At 36.6% G+C, this 22,796-nt stretch overlaps 1 protein-coding gene across 1 annotated transcript in view; it reads left to right on the top strand.

Moving 5' to 3' along the window:
• LRRIQ1 (leucine rich repeats and IQ motif containing 1) overlaps nt 1-22,796 on the top strand; it is a 113,956-nt gene that overhangs the window by 24,464 nt on the left and 66,696 nt on the right. The window contains exons 14-18 of the mRNA XM_074168290.1: nt 3,480-3,656; nt 11,484-11,960; nt 15,750-15,888; nt 18,487-18,606; nt 19,992-19,994. Coding sequence (XP_074024391.1) covers nt 3,480-3,656; nt 11,484-11,960; nt 15,750-15,888; nt 18,487-18,606; nt 19,992-19,994 — 916 coding nt within the window. The remainder of the gene's footprint in view (nt 1-3,479; nt 3,657-11,483; nt 11,961-15,749; nt 15,889-18,486; nt 18,607-19,991; nt 19,995-22,796) is intronic.

Genomic DNA, 22,796 nt, shown 5'->3' with positions numbered 1-22,796 from the left:
TTACTGACAAGTTTACCACCTTTGGTAGCTTCAACTTTCTGACTGAGGTTTTGTCTGACCTTTATTACCCTATTTTACATTTCCTTAAAACTTTTGCACGAAGACATGACCATCCGCTCAACTTTTTTCCTCCTTCTCTTTAATCTGTACAGTTTAAAACCTTTATTTTTTCTTTTATTATTAATGTTCTTACACTGCTTAATTGCCCTTCTCAGAAGCATCAGTTTCTGAGTATCACATACTTCTTAGTGTGGGGTTTTTTTTTTTTTCAGATTTGCTGTTTTGTGTGTTTTTTTCTTATTTACTCCTTTCCATCACTTCATCCATTCACTGCTTAACAGTCTTGCTGCTGTAACAGTTTCACACTGCATGTAGCTAGAGAAAGGGTGGTATTTATAATAAATGTATCAAGGAATCCTTGGCTTACCATATTTCAAGGAAAAAATTTAGAAGAAAAAGTTGGAATGAATGATTGATTTAGACCATTCAGCTTAGACTTTTTTTATTGTTTTTTTATTGTTCTGAGAATTCTTTATCTTACACCAAAAATTAATAGCTTTCATGATTATGAAAGAGACACAGATGTAAAAATAATGCTGTTTTTTGCCCTCCAGTGATGTATAATATGGAAATACTAATCTGGAAAAAAAATTAAATGGCTTATCCTAGAAACTATCATATGTGTATGTATAAAAACTAGATGAGATAGAAAGGGAACTTGTCACATGAAATGAGATGCAGTCACTGTAATCCCTGAAATGAGTAGTTGGGATAGGATTGTATTTGTAAACCATATGAATAAAATTGTACATGGATAGGCTGGGTGGGTTTTTTTGTATTTTGGTAGTAGTCTCATGGTTTCTTGAGAATTCTGTGGTCTGAAACCCTCTACATGGGTCAATGCCATCAAAACTTAAAGCAGTCTGAGAGAATTGCTCAGCAAAAGTACAGTAGTGCTGTTAATTTAATGTGAAGTGTTCTTTCATCTTCCTTAGAATTAATACTTTCTAGTCTACAGGCCTTCAAGAGCAGAATGACAAGTTGGAAACGCAATTTTTAGATGATGTTCCAGAATACATGTGTTGAAATGGTAGAGTGTCTGTTAGTGAACTCTTACTGTAATTCCATTAAATGTACAAAGAAACATTTAATCAGTAAGAATTTAAATCATTACCAATTCTTTCAGCTAAGGAAATCAAGTATTTACCTAGGAAAGTGTTGACATAATAAAATGTCTGAGGAAATGAAATGAGACACAACAGTTGGACTTTAATTTTGGATGTAATTAAAACAGGTGACTGAGATTTTTTTTTATTAGAAAAATATGATTTTTTTTTTTAAGCTTAGCGATTTTCAAGTATAACCAAAATTGTTCTTTGTATAATTTCAAGTGAGTTACAGGTGAGGCTTTACACGGCAATGTTACACAGGAGTGTGTTTAGATAAATTGTGTTCATGTTTGCTATATTAGATTGCCTTGTATAACAATAACAAAGTTTAGGGTATGTGTGTTTTAGAGTATGGGTTTATTAAGGAAAAAAAACAAAAACAAAACCACCCTTACATGTATATCTTCCATTAGAAGATTTTTGTATAAATTTCTGATTAGTATTCCAGTGGGGAAAAAAACCCTATTTGAAGCTTTTAGTTGGTAATGTTTGAGTAGTTTAAAAGATAGCTGTATAAATACATTCTAAGTTATTTTGTTTGTTTTTTAATAAACCAACTTATTTGCACTCCCATGGTTCCTGTAGGTAATTTTTTGAATAAAATTCTGTGACTGTGACAATATTTTAAATTACCATTTGTATTGTTTTAATTCTCATTATTTTATAGAACTTTTATTTCACTTGTAACCTAGAGGGGAAAAACTTTCTGAATTCCAATTTAACTATAAGAACTGACACTTTAGATTGTTTGGCCCAATAGAGTTTTTATGATTAGACAAGAGATTCATTTGTCTAAAGGATTTAAAGTATGGGACACTATAAAATATGGATTTGCTGAATACAGCATTGACCGTAACTTCAGGCAATATGTTCCAGTGAACTTTACATAACCCCTTGATACCAACAAAGGAATTAGTTGTAAAATTTCCCGATCGGTTTTGTACTTTCATGTCCAGCCAGCGATAACACCAACAAAAGTGAAGTAGTAAGAAATTGCTTTTTAAAAATTAAACCCTGGGATCAGTTTGAGCACTCCTAGGGGAATGTGTTTCAATGCTGTAATGATTAATAGAGCCTCTTAAGTGACAGAATATTCACCAGGAAGTTTTCACTAAATGAAATATTGACTCAGCCCTTCACCAGGAGAAGCCCAGCTGGAAAAACTAGTGTTGAGATCCCATAGCTCTAAGACACAATACTTCCAGCATCAATCAACTTTTGATATGGCAGTTTTTTGATGTATCACTATTCAACATCAGCTTTGGTAATTTCTCTATATGTGTTCATGGATTGTCTACCTAAACCCGTTGTTTTATTCCAAAGTATTTCAGACAGTGTTATTCTTACATTAGTGGGCTCTAGAGAAGGAAAGTTTTATATTTTCAAAAAGCAATATTTTGTTCTATTGACCTACATTTTGGAATATTCTAACTCAGTCATAGAAACTTCCTCTGATTTTAAACTTAGTGTATATTGTCTGAGCTGAGTGATAGTCTTTTGCCTTCACAGGGAATAGTAAGGGAGTTCTAAAATTTTGACAACAGTATTATCTTTTTTAATTGTAAGGGGACTTACAGCCTACTAAGGTATTCTTTCAGAACTTACTAAGTGGTACTTAAAACTAACTTAATTAAAATATTGATGTATTGATTTAAATTATTTTACAGTTTTGAAACTTTCAACCAATTTGGTCGGGTATAAGAAATATGTGAAACAAGGCTGCAGTACTAGATTGTATTTCACTATAACCTAAAAGAAAGAGTATTGATAATAGTATTTTTTTATTTTTCCCTGTCAGGCATACTGATTATCATGTTATGTGATATATACAAATGGTTAAGTGAATAAGACTGACAATGGTTAGTATTTTGTGCCATTTTTAAATCTAAACATTTCAACGTGTCACTAAAATCAGTGCTGTATCTTAATCCTATGATTTAGTTTGCTGTGTTGCCTACTAATCAAATGTATTACGGGTGCCTATGCACAAGTGTGTCAAATTTTCCTGTTATTGTTTAAATAGGTAAAATTCTAGCTCTAGTGAATTGAGTATGTTGCCATTGACCTCCCTGTGGTCAGTGTTTAGGCAGTGGTCTTTATACAAAGTATTAAGAGATCTTGGTAAGTTCTGTGGTTTATTAAGAGTTAAGTTTTAGTTAATAAATTAACATATGAAGTAAGGACAAATATATACAAATACTTAGAGAACTATCATCATGTTATGTCTTGTTATGTGATTGTATCAATAAAATGGGAGTTTCTGCATTAGGATTTTTTTGTAAAACTAGTTATGACTTTTTCTTTTCCAAGGCCTTCCTTGTGTATGATCCTTCCTCGTTTACAGTTTCTTGATGGTGAAATCTTAAACTATCAAACTTTACCCACAACTGAAAGAATCAAAGGGTCAGAATCAAGAACTTTTCTGGAACTTTGTCAGGTTCAAATTGAAGAAAATGTTCTACTGAAAAAAAAAGCTGCTGAACTGGGGTATGTATTTATGTGATTATAACTTGCGTTCAGAAATATGTTTTCATGTATTGTTATTGTTAGTGTTGTTCTTGGTGTTTTATGAATTTTACTTGTATTTTTGCCTGGAAATGTATTTTGTTAAGACAGAGATTAGAATCATTGACTTCAGTGCAAAGAGTATTTCAGACAGATATTAAAATATGTGGGCCTTGACTTTTGTTTGTTTAAGTTTGAGAAACCAGGTAGTTCAAAACCTTCAGTTAGTAGTAGTGTGTGTATGAATTCATAGACACAACATAGTACAGTGGCACACAGGAATAGTAGCTTAAGTCCTGAAAGTGGTGTCATCGTATTAACGTGATTTCCAGCTTTGACTCGTTCAAACCTAGTTTGGCTACTGGTGCAATATGCTCTATTTTTTTTCCTGCATTTGTTTTCCATGTCTGTATTATTCACATTCTAAATGATCGCAAAAGATTTGACCTGTTTTCTCTTAAAGTAGTGGATCAGATGGCTCTGTTTACAGGTCTTTCAGTTTGTCATACTTACTAACTTTATCATTATTACTGTGGTTAGTTATCCAGTGTCTTCTGCTTAGACATTGAAATCTGTAATTTATCATTTACACCTGCTATCTTTTTTCACTTTTCAATACCTAAATAGCTCAGACTTTCATGTTTTTGCACTTCGTAATATTGCATGTTTTCTTCCTTTTTCCTATTTCCTTTTCATTTCCTAGCAGGTTCACAATATCCTTGCAGTCCTTTTAATATCGAACTTCTGTGCTGATGTTTGGAGAGTTAGTTTCCTTGATCCTGCCAGGTACTGAACATTATCCCAGAGCAAGTGAAGCATGTGACATTTGTCAGTGCTTTAGGCTGAACTTCTCCTTGGGTACTCTGTTGGTTCAGGAAAATTACCCACATTTTTTTCAGAATCTAGCTGTATTCCATTTACATGTAAGCCTGTATATCCATGGTGTCTTGTTACTACCTAACAGGTTATTACATTAATGTATTATTGGCTGTTACTAAGCTGCAATAAAATCTTCATAGCTCACAAAACAGATTTATTTGAAAAGAGATTCATATTAAGAATTAGACTGAAAGTAGTCTGGGAGAAATTGCATAGTGCAGTTTTGTATGATGGTTGTAACGTCTAGATGGCTCCTAGAACTCATGTGTTTCTCCATTAAACCCTCATGATATGTCTTGTCCACTTCTGTGATTTTTTGGCTTCTGGTTTGCAGGTGGGAAACTGATATTTTCTAATCTATTTACCATTTTGAAATAGCGTTCTTTCTTTTTCTTAGAAGAAGAAAAGGAGAGGCAAAAAAAAGTATTCCTCCTCCTTTATGGTAGAGAAAATTTTCTTATGTCTGAGGTTTAGTACCAGTTTCATCAGTAACCTTTGCAGAAAAAAATGCCAATCTGTAACTAGGATATGACTTGTGAGAGAGCTGTAGTAGAATCTAAGGACTTAACTTTCACATACATTTCTGCAAGGTGGTTAAAAATGGGAGAGAAAGATGGTATTCACAAAATTTAATGGTTTATTTAACCTTGGTCTGCATGAATAGACAGCGGAGAGGTAAGAAATTTGTTCAGTAGTCAGGCTCAGACCATCCATTAACTATTAATAGTTAATGGCTCATGCTACTTTCTGGTGGCTGACTTGCCCTAACATCTTTATCAAAGACCTGGAGCAGGAGATGGAGTCCATGCTAACTGTGCTTGCAGATGAAAACAATTTGGAGGAAACTTTACATGCTTGAGGGCAGGGCTATCATTTAGAAGGACGTAGTCAAGCTGGGGAGACAGGTCAGCAGGAATCTTGTGAATTCAACAAGGACAAGTACAAAGTTCATTACCTTGGAAGGAGTGGCCCTTGCTACAATACAGGCTGGGGCTGGCTGAGAAATGTCTTGACTGAAAAAGACGTTTGGATCTGGGTGGATAAGAAACTGAATGTGAGCCAGCAGTGTGACCTGGTACCAAAGAACGTTAAGAATATCCTGGGCTGTATCTAGAGGAATGTAGCCAGAAGACTGATAGAAGTTATTGTTTTCCTCTCTTCACCCTTTATTAGCTCACATCTAGAATACTGTGCCCCCTATCTTGTGTCACCAATACATAGAAGATATTGATAAACTGTAAAAAGTCTGGTGCATGGCCCCTAAGAAGGTCAGGGGGTTCAAGCACGTGCTCAAGAAGACAGAGCCAGGCAGTTTCCAGTGCTGCATGACAGGAAGATGAGCAACAAGGACGTAAGCTGAAACAAGAGAGGTTCAGACTGATGTGGTGAGTTGATTCTAGCCAGTAACTAGGCACCCACCATCTGCTTGGTCACTATTCTGCCACCAGCAGGATAAGAGAGAAATCAGAAGACCAGAAGCAAGAAAAACCTGTGGATCAATATAAAGGCAGTTTAACAAGTGAAAGAGGGGAAGAAGAATAAAAGAAAGAATAAAAAAATTAAGCAACCATGTGATGCAAAGCAATCACTCACCACCTCCCATCAGCATACTGATGCCCAAACATTCTCTGAGCAAAGGCTACTTTGGAAAGACTCCCCCCAAGTTTTTATTGCTGACTGTGATGTTATATGGCGTGGAATATAGTTTTGGTTAGTTCAGGTCAGCTGTCTCGGCTGTGTTCCTCCCGGCCTCCTGCCCACTCCCAGCCTGCTTACTGAGTAGGACAGAGAAGTCCTTGACTCTGTCCAAGCACATTTCAGCAAAACATTAGAGTTTTATCAATACAGTTTCAGTCACAAATCTAGAGCACAGCACCATACGGGCAGCTCTAATGAGAATTAACTCCATCCTAGCCAGACCCAGTACAACTGGGCATAAGGAAAAACCTTTTTTCACTGCTAGGACAGTGATGAAATGCAACGGGTTGCCCAGAGAGGTTGTGCAGTCTCTATTCTTGGAGGTTTTCATGACCTGACTGCATCAAGTTCTGAGCAACCTGATCTGATCTCAGAGCTAACTCAGCTTTGAAGCAGGAGGTTCGACTGGAGACCTCCTGAAGTTCCTTCACTTGAGAATTTTTCTATGATTCTGTGTGAGTTTTATTTGAAAGAGCTTGCAGATGCTTGAGGAGAACAATAGTGGGAAGAGAAATTACGTAGAAGTCTCTTCTTTCCTGAATGTATCGTCTGGGGGAGGAAGGGAGGTCCAGGGAGGGAGGGTTGTGGGTTTTTTAAGGTTTTGAGAATTCATTCACAATCTTTTACATTAATAACTTTTACATGGTTGAAGCATCTTATATAAAATTTATTCTTAAAATGAGTTTCTTGCGTGTTAAAGCCCTTTATGTTTTGTTTTGACTAAAAGTAGAATTTATGGATGATTTGAAAACCATTGAAAACTGCAGTTCATAAAAGGAACTTTAAGCAATTTGCTTGTATATAGCCCTTAACGGCATAGCTGTTATATGTACATGCTGCAATACTTTGACTGAATTAATGTGACGTTGCTAAAGAACAGGCCAACAATGGAGCAAACTTCTGTCTGTTTCACATCTTGGGAAGTTATGAGCCCCTGTAGGTGTGACCTCAAGTATGTAAGCTGCCAAAAGTAATCACTGCTTGCTTCCCTAATCCATGTTTCACACACCACTGCGGCCCAGTTAAATTGTCTGTGCTGTTTCTGCCTGAAACTTCACTGTTCTTGCCATGCTTAAGAATGAAACATGTTTTAAAGCTAAATTTTTCTATTCTAATAAATGCTTTCTGTCATATAATCTTCAGATATCTTGTAGTGAATAATCATATAAAAAAATAATATGACATCTTGGCTGCAGTAATTTGCTTTCAGTCATCAGATATGCAAATGCTCATGGAACTTGAACTTTATAAATACTGTGTGTATAAAACAGTGAAAATGACAGGAATTTCATAAATGGTATCATAGGAGAGAATATGTAAACAGTGACCTCTTTCATGTATTTGTCAGGGACTTTTGTAACCTGCAGTTGCACATCAGTAATGATGCTTATAGAAGTTTCCCCGAAGACACTACTATTACAAACAAAAGCTCATAAATGAACAAAATGAACATAAATGAACAAAAGCTCATAAATTGGAATGTACAATTTGAATATTCCATGTATCAAAATTATGAAAATCACAGTAGAGCCACAAAGGGAAAAGTATGACATTAAGCAAAATTTTAACTAGCAGACAAAGGGGTAGAATATTATTTGTGATTTAGCTGCAATGGCCAGGAGAAAACTGCCATTGCTGCTTAGAACTGGCTTGTTTGTCCACTCTCGGTTTTGCATCCGAGAGGTTTGTTCTGCTGACCTTTCCATTTAATATTTTCTGTCTCATTCTGACAAAATGATGCTCTCTGAATAACCTGCCAGTTATTGCAGATGCAACTACAGAAAGAAATTCTATACAAAATGTGTCAGCTCTGTAAGCAAGCTTCCACTTTCACCTTAAACTTTTTAAAGTTGGTTTGATTTAAACTGATTTAAACTCCACTGAAAGGCCTTTAAGGATTAATAACATGTCCTTTCCCGTATCTGTTATGTCGTCCTGTGCAGGGGTCCTTACACTTCCTAGGTGGTGTCAGTGGAGGTTTACTCCTTCCCACCGCTACTCTTCCCTCCCCAAACACTACAGGTGAAACTGAGCATGGTTTGGTCTAAATTTATCAATAAGACAATGATGGATACTCTTGGTGGATTGATGTTAGAACTGAAGTTGTAGGAGTCATTAATAAATGCCTGACTTGAATCTCCAGATAGATTGAAATCTGATTCTAATGCTTTTATCTTTCCTCAAAGTCCCTGGAAAATCTTAGCACAAGTTGAGAGATATCTTTTTGGTAAGAAAGCTACAGATAGCTTTCTGCTCTTAGCATTTGTCTGTGAAAGTACTATCTTGGCCTTTAGGTACTATCAGGGCTACTATTCTAGCACATTTGCCTGTTGCTATGAAAGATCCTTCCTCTTCTGCCTTGTCATCCCTTTCTCCCACTGCAAAAGAAGGGCATCCTTTGTGGCTATGCTAAAATTTGCATATGGTATAAATTACATTCACTTGTTAAGATCAAAATAAAGCTGTAGGTAGCCATTGAACATAAGGGAACATGCTGGAAGCCATAAATGTTTTGCTGTAGCAAGACTGCCATATTCACCTACATTTCATTACATACTAAGTGGCCAGGCATAAGGTGCCGCCATCAGGATGATCCCATATCTTGCTTTGTCCAGATGCCAATTTATGCTTAAAACCTTGATTTTACCTTAACCAAGAAGCAATTCCAGAAGAGTTAGTGTGACCAGACCCCTTGACCTATAATGCCAAAAAAGGTCTGAAAGGCAAAGAACCAATTATGTTAACTGAAAAGGAAATACTGTGGCATGAAAAATCTTAATACTGTCATATTTCTTACTTTGTCTTCTCTCTTTCCTCATATGTGTGGTTTTTTTCTGTTAAAGTGGTAAATCAGTCCTGCATATTTTCCATTATAGCAGCTTCCTTTCTGTGGTTTGAACAAGTGGTCTTCAGGAACATGTCTCTGGTGTCAAGAATGCAGTGCTTTTGAGACACTGAGAAAGCTTCAGTGCATTGACAGGATATCTCTACCCCAAGCCTATTGAGTGGCTCTTTTTTCCTCCAGAGCTGCCTGAAATCCCTGTTCACCAAAGGGAACCACCAAGCTGACTGCCACTTAGCACTCAGGCCCCACCTTAATATTTGTTGTCTGTGGTTTGGAGTTTCACCTTTGCAGGACAACCCCAAATACAGATACCAAGCCACTTCTTAGTTCTCTGAGATGTCACTACATCTTCCTTTGTATTTTTTTGAAACTTAGGCTGATCTGCCTAGAGAGGAAACACAGAGGGCAGCCTAAAAATCCTACAAAATCAGAGTATAGTTGTGGATTGCCAGGGAATGTGTCAGCTGGGAAACAGGGTGCATACCCACAGCAACAAGACCATACTTTTCATACACTGCTTGGAAAAGCTGCCCGAAAGTAGCTTCTGTGCAAAATGTAAAACATGATCCCTGGTGACCACACAGTTACTCCCTGCCTGAATTTTCAGTTGCCTTCAACCTCCCCTCCCATTTCCAGTTGCCACATTCATAGCCACTGGAAGGGTGAAACAGCTGCTTGAGATGCCCCTGCACCTGTCAAAGGAGAGGATGCACAAGTATCCTACTCTGTTCTGGTGGTTTGCTTTGCTTTGTTACTTTTTTTTGAGAATGGACAAGTATACTCAGGATATACATTTCATACAGAATTTTATTTCACTCAATATATATAAAATCTTCTGGGTATTTTTCCGCAATATTTTAATCCTCAAATAAACAAACAAACAAAACTAAAACTAAACACCATAGTATGTTTTGTAGATCTTTGATAATGATCTTATACCAAATTTGTCTTCTTAAATACTTTAACTAATTTAAAGTATTTAACTAAATTATTTAACTAATGCTTTAGGTATTTCATGTTGAAGAAATTGCTATTCTTACTGTGTAGTAGGAGACAGCTAGAATGTGTTAGATACTTGAACAAACATATCCATTGGTTTAAATATTTTTAGGAATTGTCATATTTGTGGAATTAACAGGGGTAGGAGTAATATTGTGTAATGGGCAATCGAATATACAGCTAACGCACAGTGAGTTGTGCAATTAGGCTGCATAGATTTGGCTTCCAAATTAGCCATTCATATTTTGTCCAATAGCACTGAAGTTGCACTAGCAGAGGAAGAGTTGGAATCTTTTTTTACTCTTGTAAGATCTGATTCTGTATGTTCTTAAAAATCTAAAAAGTTCTTAGTTGAACTTCATTAGAGGAAAAGTTGCATAGGTAAAGAGTCTTTTCACAATAAAATGTTACAAAAGTTTCACCTTTCAAGAACGATGAACAGGAAGGAAAATTCTGTTATTCAAACTATAATCTGAGGACCTGATTTTTCCAGACTTCCAAGAGAATTGAACTTATTTCTACATTTGCTCTTGGATTGCTGACCTAGAATTGACTTTGTGCTCCTCTGAAAATAACTCCAGATTACAGGTCTCTGCATCTATCTATGCTATCAAAGGAAAATGTTTTTGTGATTCCAAAAGTACGTGCTACATAATAGAATGGACAAACACTGTTGAAATACAGCCAGTCTTCTGAATGTGTAACAATTAGTCTATATTTGCTCTTACTCGTCCTCATCATTTAGATGGTGTAACACAAAGTACTAATGAGAGCCAGACTTTGTAGATTAATGTTTCTTCAGTCTAGCAGCTGCCCTTATATTGATAAAAATACCTATACTTAAACGTTTCTGGTTTCCTAAATTCTCTCTAGACATTGTGGTTTGTTGGTTTGAATCTGTTTGGGGTTTGTTGTTGTAGTTCTAATCTAAATTTTAAAATTACTGTTATTTTTATATTAGCTTTCATAGTTTCCAGATAAAATTGGATTATTAAGGCTATTACAGGATTTGTGACAAAATTGACTCAACCCCCCCAAAATTTTTGACTTCATATGCCCCTAACCACACAGAAAATTAATAGTGAAATGTATGCCCTAGTGCCTATTTCAAACAGACTGAAATATTAAAAAAAAAAAAAAAAGAGTAAAATAAGGACTCTGACATATATATTTTAAATACTGCCAAAAAAAGAAGAATGCAATTAAGATTTATAAACAGTGCAACTGGCTTTCAATCCGAGTAATTGCTATTCACCATAAGAATATGGAAACATGTAAAGACACTTGAAAAACAAGGTAGTTTAGAAAATAATGGAACAAATTTTTTTTTTAAAAAAGGATTCTTACAGTCTGAAACACACGTAAAATAATTTTTGGCTTTTTTTCAGAATTGCCTCTTCTATTGATTCTGCACAGGGACAATGCTGGTATTTTAATCAGTTGATGAAACTTAGTATTAAACATCGATACGTACATGAGTACGGTGAACTAAATGCTACTGACAGAGATGGACCAGAAGCACTGCAAAATCATTTAAAGCAAACATCCACTGGCTGCCTACAGGAAAATAACCTCTTTATCATGGGTGCGACAGAAAATAAACAGGTCTTGTTGGATCCTTCCGAAAGATGGATTACTACTGACCATATTCAGGCCACATTCATTAACTCCTCCATACCTGTGCATCAAAAGGAAAATAAAGAAGATCAGAGAGTGAAGCAGAAGAGCACTGAATCTTGTATTAATTACAGTGAGGAGAGGAAAGGCAACAATAACATGTCAGCCCAACTCACGTTGCAACAATCAGTGATAGTAGAAAGTAATGTGGGAAGAGATCTTCAACATTTTGAGAATGATACAGAAAGGTAAGATAGATGTCAATTGCTTTCAAACAGAGTATACAGATAGGCAATAAGAGTGAGGATTTCTTGTTTAAAACAGAGGCACAGAACTTATAGTAAGAAAGCGGTATTTTTAAGCTTATTACACAGTTATTTTATGGTGATGCACGCTAGACTTCCATATTAACAACAATCCTTTGTGTTATTCTGTCAGTTGATATATTAGAATATAGATACATATGTACTTAAAATCATTTGAAATTACTGTATAGTAAGAGAATTTGAAAACTTTCTCTTGGTCTCCTACTTTTTCCTTCTTTCTTTGCAATAAATTTATGACACCGATTCAATGACACATACAATGTTAGGGATGAAAATGCTGGATGGTTTGCAGGAATTTGCAGGAATTTTGTGGCACTTTAAACTGCAAACTAGCGTAAGGCTTTTTTGCTACACTGTTCATTAGACATTCTATATTCATCTGTGTAGAGTTTACAGTCAGCATCATTTAGAAGGCAAGAGGGAAAAGTTGCTTAAATCTACCATCCTACTCCCTTGACCTTAGGCCACTTTCCTGCTGTTGTGATGACTGAAGAGCTAACAGCCTGCCCTGCCCTTGGTACTCCTCCAACATGCCTTAACCTGCTTCTTAAAAGTAGATGCGGGGGTGAGGGGCCAGTTCAGCTTGTTCTGTGCCCCCAAATATTCTTCCCCATGAAACAGACTGGTTTATTACCTCTTTGGAATGCATTTGCTGCTGCTTTGCATGGTTCTGGATGTACGATCAGGGAAAATAGAAGCTGAAATTTTTGCCCTAAAGGTGCAAAAATTTATTTATGATTTCATAAAAATTCAGTTTCAAAAATACACGTCTTGAGAACACTATGAAGAGCAAGCATGGAAGGTGTGCTTCTTCATGCTGTTTAGACTTATGGTAAATGTGCTTAGTAGGTAGTTAAGACACTAGTAATGTCATAAAATTTATTATTCAGGAAGACCATAGAATTCATCATTGCCTATCAGGAAGTTGAACTAAGAGTACAGTAGTCTATTATGGAAGCTGAATGTTTCAGAAAACTCTTTTTGAAATAGTTAATTTAGAGTTTTTAGTTAATGTTTTAAATGAATTCTGTAAGTCTGTTGTTGGTCAGTTCTCTTCAATGCAGAATGCAAGTCATAACAGGGTGGGGGGTTTTGTTTGGTTTTTTAATTCAGCTACTGCCTTTTATAGATGCTAAGTTTATAAATAAAAATGTTTTGGGGTTGATAAGCTTAAAAAACACATTTTAGGGAAAAAAAATCTGACAACCTCTGGATTGTGCTTTTTTGCTGAGAAGTACTCTCTTTAAATAGATGCACTGCACAAGGAAAGAAAATATGCAAAGATTAAGGGAAATTTAGGTGTCTGGCAATTGAAATGAGAATTTTGTGGAGAAAAGGATCCCAAGATAGTAAAGTCATAATGCAGAGCTGCCATTAAACTTTTCAGTATAAATTAATTCATAGAATCATAGAATCATCCAGGTTGGAAGAGACCCTTGGGATCATCGAGCCCAACCATCTACCCTACACTACAAAGTTCTCCCCTATATCATATCCCCCAACACCACATCTAAACGTCTCTTAAACACATCCAGGGATGGTGACTCAACCACCTCCCTGGGCAGCCTATTCCAATGCCCGAGCACTCTTTCTGTGAAAAATTCTTTCCTAATGTTCAGTCTAAACCTACCCTGCTGGAGCTTGAAGCCATTCCCTCTTGTTCTGTCATTAATTACCTGTGCGAAGAGACCAGCACCAACCTCTCTACAGTGTCCTTTCAAGTAGTTGTAGAGACTGTTGATCTGCTGGAGGGTAGAGAGGCTTTGCAGAGGGACCTAGACAGGCTGGCTGGATGGGCTGAGACCAACGGAATGAGGTTCAATAAGGCCAAGTGCCGGGTCCTGCACTTGGGTCACAACAACCCCAGGCAGCGCTACAGGCTTGGGGAAGAATGGCTGGAGAGCTGCCTGGCAGAAAAGGACCTGGGGGTGTTGGTCGACTGTCGGCTGAACATGAGCCAGCAGTGTGCCCAGGTGGCCAAAAAGGCCAACAGCATCCTGGCCTGTATCAAGAACAGTGTAGTGAGTAGGACCCGAGAGGTGATCGTCCCCCTGTACTCGGCACTGGTGAGACCCCACCTCGAGTACTGCGTCCAGCTTTGGGCCCCCTACCACAGGAAAGACATTGAGGTGCTGGAGCAGGTCCAGAGAAGGGCAACGAAGCTGGTGAGGGGTCTGGAGCACAAGTCTTACAAAGAGAGGCTGAGGGAGCTGGGGTTGTTTAGTCTGGGGAAGAGGAGACTGAGGGGAGACCTTATCGCTCTCTACAACTACCTGAAAGGAGGCTGTAGAGAGGCGGGGGTCGGTCTCTTCTCCCAAGTTACAGATGATAGGACAAGAGGCAATGGCTTCAAGTTACGCCAGGGGAAGTTCAGGTTAGATATTAGGAAATATTTCTTTACTGAAAGGGTTGTCAGGCGTTGGAATGGGCTGCCCAGGGAGGTGGTTGAGGCACCATCCCTGGAGGTATTCAAGAGAGGAGTTGACATGGTGCTTGGGAATATGGATTAGTGTTGGGTGGTGTGGTGGTGTGTGTGGTTTGTTTGTGGGTGTTGTGTGTTTTTTGTTTTTTTGAGGTGTTTTGTTTTTTTTTTTGTTGTTTTTTTTTCATCGGTTGGACTAGATGATCTTAAAAGGTCCCTTCCAACCTAGGTGATTCTGTGATTCTGTGATTCTGTGATGAGGTCTCCCCTCAGCCTCCTCTTCCTCATACTAAACAGTCCCAGCTCCTTCAACCGCTCTTCATATGATTTGTCTTCCAGGCCCTTCACCAGCTTCGTTGCCCTCCTCTGCACTCGCTCCAGCACCTCGATATCTCTCTTGTATTGAGGTGCCCAAAACTGGACACAATACTCGAGGTGTGGCCTCACCAGTGCTGAGTACAGGGGCACAATCACCTCCCTACTTCTGCTGGTCACGCTATTTCTAATACAAGCCAGGATGCCGTTGGCTTTCTTGGCCACCTGGGCACACTGCCGGCTCATATTCAGCTGCTTGTCAATTAGAACCCCCAGGTCTCTTTCTTCCAGGCAGCTTTCCAGCCACACTTCCCCAAGCCTGTAGCAATACACGGGGTTGTTGTGGCCCAATTGAATAATTGAGAAATAATTGAACAGGTATTTAGAAAGCTCAGTCACTGAACAAATCTAAATAGTCTGTAATCAGTGCTTGTTAAACATTGATCAAATTAGAGAATGCACACATATAACCAGTGAGTCAGTAGTGTTAAACGGAACGGTAAAAGTAGGCAAAAGATAAAATTGCACTTTGTCAGTTTTTCCTGTCTGCGCCATTGGCGATATTTGTCTCAAGCAGTTTTCAGCATTTAGTGCTCTTGTGTGGTTTTTTAATATGAACAGTGGAGATAAGTGGACCCCTCCAATAGTTTATTCAGTCATTTTTAAACCACTTCTGCTGCTAATTTCTCCTTTGAGGACACTTCCTCTCCAGTGAATATACAGGGAACAGAGCCCAGACATTAGTCCTCTTGGGTAATTGGATTTCCAAAATTATGTGATGTGAATGTCCTTCAGTGTTTCTGAACATATATGTCGCATCTGGATTGTAATTTCTTAACAGTTTAATGGCAGAGCTTTCAATTTGTCTCAATGCATATTCCTGTGGTTCCAAACTCTCATATTTTGGCAGCTATGATAATTCATTTGTACTGGTGAGGGTATGTCATTCTTAAAGGTATTTATTTCTCTGTGAGACTACATACGGCAGCATCAGTGATCCAGTACCTTTGGCGGCGGCACCATGCCAGGAGGAAAACTTACTGCGCCAAAACAGGGAATCATCAGTTTACAGAAGCTTGGAAACAGAAGCATGAAGCTGCCACACGAATCCAGGTTGGTTTATGGTATTGTCTTTACTTATATTGCAAATTTAATAAGAAAAAAACCTTACTAGTTTTTTGTACTTGTCATCTCTCTTTTGTTTACAATTTTATTAATTCTTTCATAATTTAACATTTTTTGTATTATTTAACCAGCATAAGCTTGATGTTTCTAGAAGAGAGCCTTCTTTACAAAAAAGTTTTATAGAAGCATAAAAATATTTTCCTTTTTTTCACCAAGTATTTATCTGAATTAATTTTGCTTGAGTTAATTCTAATATTATGTTTAAGACATATTTTGTCCATATTGTATTCTTACTACGATATGTCTTTCTATGCTATTAAACTGACAGATGCCAAGTAACTGGTACATCATGTCTGACATCTGTAAAACTAACTACTCTTTCCATCTCTTCTTTCCTACCTATCTGTCTCTTTCCTTGTCTCCCCATCTCCCAAAACCACGATTGCCTCATCCATACTGTCATTGGAAACGGATCATGGCCTAGGCTGTCCTATAGTAGATACTGAGCTAACAGTTAAACAGAATGCATTAATGTGTACAAGAATTGAAGTCCATGCCTGGGCTCTGTTTAGTTTGCTAACCAGAGATAGTATTTACCTGCCAAGCTGACAAGGTTCGTGGGTTTTTCTGCATTTTTAAGCAAATGGACCCTATATTGATTTCAGATTTCAAGTTAACTTAAAAACATTCGATGTGGTAAGTCTTCTTTAAAAGTGTCAACAGTGCCAAAGTGATTTAGGAGCCTAAGTTCCATTTTCAGACTGAAAGTCCAAGTAATTTATTAGTGTCTATTCAACAAATGGGCAGTAGCAAAATGTTGAGTAAATGTGCATACTAAGAAACAGGACAAGTAAGAATTATATGACAGCAGTCAGTTATCTGGGAACTTGAGCTAAAATCTGTTTCTGGAGTATAGTGTGTAGATAGTATAATGACAGTTGATCTCCATAAACTTATTTAATCCATTTTTGAACTAACTGTATTTCTTACCACTTATCCATATTTGACCTCTGCTATATATTAAAGTGATGAGTTTCACAAATTTATATAGTGATTAAAATGTGCTTCCTTTCATTTGTTTCAGACCTGATAATGCCTAAAGTTACTATGAAAAGGAAGTCTTTCACTATTTATCTTCTGTGCATTTTATGGATTTTTAGATGTCTCTTGTATCTATCCTCATATTCACTCTTTTGTAAATAAGAGTTTAATCCATTTAGTCTCTTTTCACATTACTCTGTACTTTTATCTTTTTGTCCACCTCTCAACCTTTAGCTCGTTCTATTATAACCGTTTTTTAAGGAAGTGACTAGAACTGAATTCCGTAGGCAGATATATCACAAGTTTATGCAGTAAGATGGTTTTCATCTTGTTTCTTAAAAACTACTAACACACAATTTTTCTTCTTGATCATGACTGAGTGCTGACCTGGTGCTTTCATAGATCTGTGTTAACAGCTGTCTTACAGTTTATCTTTCTGCATATACCATTAGGATTGTTATTCTCCTTTGCTTTTGTAAAAACGAATTGTATTTGTTGAACGAAATATATTTGTCATTTGGTCACTCAATAATATCACGATATTTCATCTGGATGGTTATGAAGATCTATAGGAAAATAACAACAATTGAATTATAAGAAAGCATTTCTGATACATTTAATCATTTTTATAATAATCAGGAATTGTGTGAAAAACCAGTAATATTTTCAATAATTTATGCACTTAGACAATAATTTCCTAAAAATCAATAAACTAAACATTAAGCCAGAGTATGAGACTTACCCTTCCTATTTAGTGCCTTCGTTGCAAAGCCATTAATTGTGGACAACACTACATCATTCAGGACAGTGGAAATTTTTGGCATGGTGTTTAAATCCTTAGGGCATCTTGAACTCTAATGATGTCAAACACTGCTTTGGGGGAAAACTGAGGTCCTGAATTTAGTTTTCTTAATTCCATCTATGTAATTTTGATCTCTGAAGTGTTTTCCTGGATCTGATTCTACAGCTTGGCACGTGTTCCTAACACTGTTCCTCTTTTTCTAGCACTTAATTGCTAATGTTCTCCTTTTTCTTAGATATGATTATGCCTACTGGTAATATTTTTTTAAAATAAAGATCTTAGACAGTTAAGAAAGAGTAACTGACCTAGGTCAATTGTGTGAGATGTCTCCAAGAATTGCTACTTGTAAACTATAAGACATTTAGTACAAGTGTATTTTTATTCTCAGTAATTTGAAAGTTGACACTCAACTTTTTCTTATGTAGCCTTTCCTTTCAGTTTATAATAGTCCCTGAAGGAATTGTCAAATAATTAATTAGTTGACCCAGGTTTGTAGTTGAGGGAGTTGCAGGATTCCTTTCTGCTTAGTGGTGGAGAGCCTCTTGAGTACTCTAAGCTTTAGACATATGCTGGCATTTAATTTGTCTTGTAGTTTTAAATGTCACATAAAGTTCAAAAAACAGATCATTGAGCTATTAAACCAAGGCCCAAGATGTTTTATCTTCCTAATGGGATAACGTAGAGAATCTGAATTTGGGTTTGATCTATGGCTTTGTATAACATGCTTTAAATTTTTTGTTTAGGCATTTTGGAAGGGTTTTCTTTTGCGAAAGAAACTGGCCAGTGCTCTTGCAGCTGTTAAAAGTGATGAAGTGGAGGATGACTATGAAGAAATAAATGTGGATGATTTCATTTTTTCTGAAGTAAGCACAGTCATTAGCATAAAAACTTCATGTAAAAAATAAATATTGTTCTTCTTAAGCAATCGTGTACCTGTTGGAAAGAAAAGAAAATGAAAGGGCTACAGGGCTAGAATTAACATGTTGGATGTCCAGAAATAAAGAAATGTTTGTTATATGTAGGTTATTTAAATGTATTTGTCATGGATTAATTGATTCCTGCTCTTTGAAATGCTCTGGTAGTTACTGTGCTATTAACGTCACACTGACCATAGAACCCGATATATTTCTATAATTAAAGGACAATCAAATGAGAATAAAGAAACAGCTACTTTTATTCTAAAATTTTTAGCTTTTTAGTATTTTAATAACAGATTATAATGGCAACAATATTTGAGTATGTATTTTATTCATTTTCATGATAGACTGAGAACAATAATATACTGAAAATATACACCAGGCTCCAAAGGAATTTGAGGAATAACATCACATACAAAACTGAACTTAGTGACAATTAAGTAAAAAATAAAAATGTCTGTGGGATCAATATTGTCATTCAGTAAGCAAGGAAAAGAATCTTTCAACCAATTTTATCTTTTATAGCCTTAAAAGACACAATCTACATGGGAAGTTTTAGGCTCGGTATGCACAGTAAGGCAACTGTTAATTACTTACCTATGTATTTGTCTGGAGCACTGCTTTCTCTAATTGAACAAGTCGTTGGCTTCTTTTTTTGTTTTGTTGTAGTGGTTTCAGGTAAAGCAAAGAAAACTGATAGCAATGTGGCCATTTGAGACCTAAAAGGATATGACTGAGGGTTTTTTCATCAACCCTTGTCTCTGAATGTGCTTATTCAGCTGCTGCATCTTTGCAAGAGCCATTTGTCAATATTCCACTGTAATTTTGCAAAGGGAATTGATGAGATAGCTCTGCTACTGGCAGGATTAGATCCTATTTAGGATCATATGTTTGTATGGCTCATAGAGAGTTATGAAACCAAATATGTTGTGAGTCGGAGCAGTGCAGTTTACAGTTGATCAGTCTTCAGTCATCTGTGTGTCAGCCTTCTTTTGTCACTCCCCTCCCCTTAGAAAATATTTGGGCTTTGTATGATATTACCAATGACTTGATGACTTGGAGTAATTTTACTTTTTTCTTCTCTCTTTCAGCAGCTATTTTAAGATGCATTTTCAGAATTACTGTCTTATTGTAAGAGCATGCAAAATGTTTGAGGCAGGAGTCCCAGGAATCATTTGGTAGACAGGAAATGTGTGTGTGTAAACATAGAGATCTGGCTTAAATTTTAGGATTTTTTTTCATTTTAATTTGAAATATATATACAAAAAAGAACAGTCTCATTAGTTGATGTTCTCTGATCCCTGGCTTCTTTCTAAAATAATAAAAAGCAGAAAGTTGAAGGATTTATTTCTTCACACAGGAAGGAAGTATCTGTTCGTATATTAAAGAAGGAAAATATCCTGTTTTGAATTATTCAGCCAGTAGGCTGGAGTCTTATATATTGTAATTCAATTGAGCTGTTCTTGTTTCACTCTGTTCGGCCCAAATAATCCCATGATCTATTTTTTATTTATTTATTTATTTTTAATTGCTAAACCGAAAACTACATGGGCATTTTTGTTCCATCTGTCTGTCAGCAAGGCAGTCTGTTCCATCTGTCTGTCAGCAATCGCACTTGGGCAGGTGCTCCTAAGGCCAGGGAGAAAAGGAAGGAGTGCAGAAGGCAGGGGAAAAAAGCCAGCTCATCTCAGAGAGATTTGCACTGTATCACCCTCTGACATTGCCACACTTTTCTTCTTTTTTTTTTTTTTTTCAAATTGTTATTGAGTTTATTAGGAAAGAAATAGAACATGGGTTTAGGGACCAATTCTCAGAGTAAGTGTTTAGTTTCAGATCATGACAGAAGAATCATGAGATGACATTTTAATTTGCACAGCAGGCTCAAAGGCTGAACTGGGGACTGATGTCAAATAAGTTACTCAAGCCCTTGGCTTCTTGTGATGAAAAATACAAGAACATATGTTTTCTACAGAGCAGTGTATGGGATAAATTCGCAATATATACACCCATGAAGGATATACTTTTTTCAGTGAGTGAGCATTTCTGTGTTCAAGACTGATGGCTGCAACTAGAGTTATACCCTGCATTATTTGTCATATTTTTCCTTCTTTTTTCTTTTTTCTTTTTTCTTTTTTCTTTTTTCTTTTTTCTTTTTTCTTTTTTCTTTTTTCTTTTTTCTTTTTTCTTTTTTCTTTTTTCTTTTTTCTTTTTTCTTTTTTCTTTTTTCTTTTTTCTTTTTTCTTTTTTTCTCTTTTCTCTTTTTTCTTTTTTCTTTTTTTCTTTTTTTCTTTTTTTCTTTTTTTTTTCAAGCATATGTCTTGTCTGTGCTGAAGAGTTTGATTGTGAGAAATGTGTGGCTGAACTATAATGGACCTACACTCTGCTCTGCCTAGCCCACACTAGCCATCCTCAGTACTAGGTTGCCTGGTTCCATGTGTCTTTAGCTGTTCCATTCTCTGCAGCTGGGTGATACCAAATCACACGGACTTTCTGCTTCTGCAGAAACAAGCAGCAGAAGCTTGGAACAGTCTATATTTCCTATTCCCTCCTTTCTGGCCTCAGTGTTTTATAGCAAAGTGCTGAAGCAGAGCCAAATAATGACACATGATACCGGTGGCTATCTGTTGGGCCTCAAACAAGTGTGTAGGGAGGAGTACATATTGCTGGGCTAAGAGATCCCATATGCTAGGGTGTGAAGGAAGAGAAAAATATCTGGACACCATTTTGTACTGCAGATTTCACTGTTGGATAGGGTGAGTGAAATGAGAGAGAAGGGCAGAAAAACCTTTCCTTATTGCAAACCAATACAAATGTACTGAATCTTGTCCAAAGGTTTTTGGAATAGTCCACTATTTTGTGGTGTAGTCATTATTTGTTGGTTGTTTTTTTTTTTTTTTACCAGTATTATGTAGATTTCAGTCATGATTTTATTCAGTATTATCTATCATTCTACAAAATCGCTAGTGTGCAATCACCTATTTAAACCATTTGCAAATATCACAATGCAATAAGTCATTAGGCACCAGTCTTCATTAAATTACTGTTTAATATCTTCATTATAAACTCAGTGTATCCAGTGCTCTGTGGAAGGTGAGGTTGGGAAACAGCATGGGGAAAACTCTAGTCTTTGCCAAAGTCCTTATGTTTTCCTCATTTATGCATATTGAGCAGTAGTATTTTTAGTACAAGTTTGGCACCATATCATGTGAAAAATGGATTGCATGTGAATGAGCTGGAGGAAGGGTCTTTATCTTGCTCACAATACCATGAATAGTAATCATTTCACCTGAACAATTACCAGGATCTTTTTGTATTCAGATCAGCTCCCCTATGATGCCGAAGACATTCAAAGGCAATTGATGGCAGTAGTGTTTTTTGTCTGTTGTATTGTGCAATGTCAAGCAGGCTATCCCAGATGAGAAGGAAGATCTGGCCAACAGATGTCTCAGAAAGTATGAGCCTGGTATTTAGTGATATTTTCATGTCTTTCATGTGGACTTTGGAGAATTCCAGCCTATATGCTCCAGAAGGCTGATCTTAAGGCAACCTTTCATCAGCAGTCCATCCATGTAGAAAATGATCTACAAGGCAGAGCTCACTTTACCTCTGGTGGACAAAATCTGACAACATATTTGCTTTACACAGCTCTGAAGGTTCTGTACCATGTAACTATCAGGATTGTTGTATTCTTGATGAGAGTATGATGTGAGCCAAATGCAAAATGGCTGAATTGGCCAGTGTGTCAGAAAGCTGAACCAATCGAATATGATCCTAGTTTTAAGACAATTCTTTACTTAGAAGAGTGGCCATTGAATAAATTACTGTTTTCCTACACTGACTCAGCATATGGAGCTATGTCTTATTCTCAAGAAGGAAAGTACCAATATTGATGGTTACATGGCACAGAAAGTAAGTACTGTGTTTTTCAAAACTTCTTTTTTTTTTTTTTTTAATTTAGTTTAAATTCGGGCTATTTAGTCATGATTTTTCAAAAAGAAAGTAACTTTGTAAGTTGCAGCCAAGCTAAAGAGAAATCCATCACTGCTTCCTTCATCAAACGGAATAAATCTGTTGCCCTGAGACAAAGTGTTGTTCTGCTTCTGAGCTTGATTATATAGAATTTTAAAATCCCAGTC

The sequence above is a fragment of the Numenius arquata genome, chromosome 2 (assembly GCF_964106895.1).
Source record: "Numenius arquata chromosome 2, bNumArq3.hap1.1, whole genome shotgun sequence".
Lineage (NCBI taxonomy): Eukaryota > Metazoa > Chordata > Aves > Charadriiformes > Scolopacidae > Numenius > Numenius arquata.
This window is presented reverse-complemented; position numbering and strand designations above follow the sequence as displayed.